At 43.0% G+C, this 4329-nt stretch overlaps 1 protein-coding gene across 2 annotated transcripts; it reads right to left on the minus strand.

The window, feature by feature from the left end:
- Positions 1–2729: 2729 nt before the first annotated feature.
- On the minus strand, positions 2730–3875 carry LOC130378411 (transcription factor Adf-1-like). Of its 2 annotated transcripts, none has more exons than XM_056585182.1 (2): positions 3648–3875; positions 2730–3378 (listed from the first exon to the last, which is right to left on the minus strand). In XM_056585182.1, the coding sequence occupies exons 1-2, from the start codon at positions 3778–3780 to the stop codon at positions 3107–3109; spliced, it is 405 nt and encodes a 134-aa protein (XP_056441157.1). In that variant the 5' UTR covers positions 3781–3875; the 3' UTR covers positions 2730–3106. The 2 variants fall into 2 exon arrangements, 1 of the variants encoding a protein (XP_056441157.1); XR_008894693.1 differs by having other exon boundaries at positions 2923–2946.
- Positions 3876–4329: the final 454 nt, after the last annotated feature.

Below are 4329 nucleotides of genomic sequence, written 5' to 3' on the forward strand. Positions count from 1 at the left end.
GGTTGTAGGGATATTGTAAGACATATTTATTATGTAAAAAGTCAATTTTTAGGCCTAATTTCTCTGATATAAAGGAAATTACAAAAGTAAGTCAACACCAAGAATTCAACAGCGTACTCAGGACTTGAATTCGAAAAACACCTGCTCTACAGGGCAAATGCTAGACCACTCACTCAACTGCTGGTTCATAAATTTGATAGAATACATAGATTGGTCCTGGAACGTCCTGGTTACTCCTACAATTTGCGAAATGAATCCGAGAGTGATAGCGCTTCTTGCCGTGGCAGCGGAGGTTGCGGACGATCCCCCTGCGCCTGTCGTGGTTGCCCGGAGAAGAGTGTGGGTCCACAGTATTAATCGTGGCAGGGGGCAGTACGGGGAATATCACCGGCTGTGCCAAGAGCTCCGCCTGGACGAGGATCGCTTCAAGGTCTATTTTAGACTCAACCGGCAGCAGTTTGAAGGAGTGTTAACGTTTATTGGGCCGACCATCGCCAAGATGAAGACCAATTATAGGGAGAGCATCAGTCCCGCCCAACGGCTTTGCATTTGTCTGAGGTGAGTAGCATAAACTGAAATGTGTCTTTGTAAATGAACACAACAGTGGGTATTTAACGTTAGGTCTATAGACCTAACGTTAAATACCAACTGACGTTAGGTCTATAGACCTAACGTTAATTACCAACTGTACCAATTTAGTTTTACTTTTTATTTAGTTGACTCAACTCCTGTTTATGTCTAAACAATATATAGCCTATATTGTTTAGACATAAACAGGAGTTGAGTCAACTAAATAGCGAGTCTGTCTGAGGTGAGTAGCATAAACTGAAATGTGTCTTTGTAAATTAACACAACAGTTGGTATTTAACGTTAGGTCTATAGACCTAACGTTAAATACCAACTGACGTTAGGTCGATAGGAGTTAACAGGAGTTAACGGTTTGGCTTCTTATTAATTCAATAAATTAAATTAATTAAAAGTTTTCATATTTAATTAATAAGAAGGCAAACCTTTATTAGCAGCTGTGCAGTTCTTTTTTGTTTTCTAATTAACTGAAGATAATGTAGGCTATCTTTGTTTATGTTGCAGGTACCTGTCAACTGGAGACTCCTACAGGTCCATAGCCTTCAGCTACAGGGTGGGGTTCTGCACTGTGGCGAGGATCGTGAAGAGTGTGTGTGAGGCCATATGGCAGTGTATGGTCTCCACATACATGCCTGTGCCAGGGGCAGAGGACTGGAGGAAGATAGCTGGGGACTACGAGAAGCTGGCAGACTTCCCCAACTGCCTCGGCGCCATAGACGGCAAACATGTGGTTATACAGGCCCCACCGTCTACTGGCAGCCAGTATTTTAATTATAAGGGGGCATTCTCCATCGTCCTTTTGGCGGTGGTGGATGCCCGCTATCGCTTTAGGGTCGTGGATGTGGGGGCCTACGGCAGGAGCAGTGATGGAGGCACGCTCTCGTCTTCGGCCTTTGGCACTGCTCTGCGGCTTGGGAACCTGGACCTTCCACCTGATCGACCCCTACCTGGAGCAGACCATCTGGGACCCCAGCCGCATGTATTCATTGGGGATGAGGCTTTTCCTCTGCGGAGGAACCTCCTGCGGCCCTACCCTGGCCAAAACCTGGGGGGAGAGCGGAGGATTTTCAATTTTCGGCTGTCCCACGCCCGGAGGATTGTGGAGTGCGCCTTTGGCATCCTCGCCAACCAGTGGAGGCTCTACAGGAGGGTTCTCGGCGTGTCTCCAGAGGTGGCAGAGAGCGCCGTGAAAGCCACCTGTATCCTCCACAACTACATGCGTTGGGATGGTGAGGGAGAGGATGGCCCCCGCACTCCAACTGTGCCATCACAGGGTGCAGTGCAGAGCATCCCCAGGGTCGGCAGCAACAACGCCTCCAGGGAAGCGGTCGCAGTGAGGGAGACCTTCAACTGCTATTTTTCATCTCTGCCTGGTCGAGTGACATGGCAGGATGGAATTTAGTTTATCATTTTGTATATATAATGATATGTTTTTTATCATTTTGTATATATTTAAATCAAAAAAGGCGAAAAACCAAAACTAATAATAAAATTTCTTAAATCAATCTAACATTCATGTTGTATGCTGGATTACTTCTGAAGACAAACACACCTTTAACACCTTCATCATCATCAGAGCATTCATTATGTATCTACTACCTAATGTAATGAAAACAAAACAACATTGTCTTAGCATTAAAATGTTTAATTAACTGATTCATTAGAAAATGATTCCAAGATAGTATGTACACATTTGAAACATTTCTTATAGCTTGTACTAAATCTAAATAGAAAATGATTCCAAGATATTATGTACACATTTGAAACATTTCTTATAGCTTGTACTAAATCTAAATAGAAAATTATTCCAAGATAGTATGTACACATTTAAAAAAAATCTTAAAGCTTAAACTAAATCTAAATAGAAACTGATTACAAATTTTATTGACACATTTAAAAAAATCTTAAGGCTTAAACTAAATCTAAATAGAAACTGATTGCAAATTTTATTTACACATTTAAAAAAATCTTAAAACTAAATCTAAATAGAAAATGATTACAAATTAATTACTCTCCAAACTCCACATCATAAAGGACCTGCTGCATCCTCATGCGCGCCTGGGCCTTTTTCTGGTTGGACAGCATCCTCAATGATGGGACGAGGCTGAGCATAAAATGCTCATCCTCCTCCAGAGCCGGTGTATTCTCCTTTTCTTTTTCGAGGGAGGACAGGATTGATTGCTGGAACACAGACAGCGGCTGCTCCAGCTGTCTCCTGCGTGGTGGTGGAGGTACAGGACGCAGCGGTGTGACCAGAGTCACCGTAGAGGTAGTGGGAGGAGATGGAGGAGAGGTGTCCACAGCGGACTCTGATAGGCTGTGAGAGGGAGGAGGTATCTCCTCTTCACTTTGAGCCACCACCTGTGAAAGAAAGCATACATTTGTTTGTTTAAAATGTGCAAATTAAAATGGTGAATACTTATAAATATCTCTGCATCTGGCTTCACCCAACAAAAACCTTAAGAACACTAGTATGTTAGGGTATGTTTTTAGCATATGTTTTAGGCTACTATAGCTTTTGTTATAGGCCTACCTCTCGTTGGGGAGACATACTGGGCGCTAGCAGGGCCAAGATCTCCGGTGCTATTTCCTGCCGGCTATAATCTCCCTGCTCCATATTACTAGAAGATACCCTCTCCTTCACATGGAGCTCCAGGAAGCCCATGATCGCCATATACTTCCACCTCTTGAAAGAGGTGGCACCGGCCCCACTTTTCTTCCTGTCCCTCTCTGCCTTCCTCTCCCTCAAATATTTATCCCGCAAGTACTTCCATTTCTTGCGGGACACTTCAGCTGTTGATACAAGATTATGTCTCTACAATTAGCAATTCACACAACCTACAAGGTTAATATCAAGCCTACCTATCAGTAACGTTAATACGAACTGCCAAGTTAACGTTAATACTAACTGCCAAGTAAACGTTAATACTAACTGCCAAGTAAACGTTAATACTAACTGCCAAGTACGGGTGGCAGTTTGTACCTAACGGCTAATAGTTAAATGCGATAATATCATTATTAAACATGATAATAATATAAATAATTAAAAAAATAATTCTCACCTGTAACGCCCAGCATAGATGAAATGTCTCGCCAGGCCTGGTTGCGTTTTGTTAGGTCGTGGTAGGCCTTCAACGTGAGGTCGTACAGGACCGGACACTCGCTCACAGCTGTTATCAAGCTTTCGTCCGACATGTTTCAGTTTGTTTCAGTTTGAGTTCGGTTTATACTTTTAGCCTTGCCTCATCCTCGATTTTGATTGGTCGTTCAAAAAAAGCGCCGATGACGTGAAGCGCTTTTCTTCAAAAGTTAAACTTTTTTCAACGGGGGAGCGCGTCTAAAAGCGCGAGGCGCGTGGAGCGTTTAAACGCTCCGGCCGGCTTTTTAAAAGGCGCGCTGCTTGCGCGTCCTGCCATAGAGAATGCATTGCAGACCGGCGCTCCGTCTTTTAAAAACGCTTTTGGTGGACACAGGCCCTTAAGTGAGAAAACTAAGAAGTTTGTAAGACAATCAACAATTCTTGAAAAAAATGGTGAATAGCGTTTAAAGGCACCCAGTGCAACTTTCGAGGCTTAAAAATAAACATTCAATTTGTAGTCTTTTTTACACGTAGTTAGTTTCAATAACTCCATACCATTACATACCGACATTCAAGCAGCAAAGATGAGACGTCGTTGTGTGGTGAGAACTGATAGAAAATCAATAACAACAACAATGCCGCCATTTTCTTTATTTTTTGTAACC

This window comes from Gadus chalcogrammus, unplaced genomic scaffold (genome assembly GCF_026213295.1).
Source record: "Gadus chalcogrammus isolate NIFS_2021 unplaced genomic scaffold, NIFS_Gcha_1.0 GACHA075, whole genome shotgun sequence".
Classification (NCBI taxonomy): domain Eukaryota; kingdom Metazoa; phylum Chordata; class Actinopteri; order Gadiformes; family Gadidae; genus Gadus; species Gadus chalcogrammus.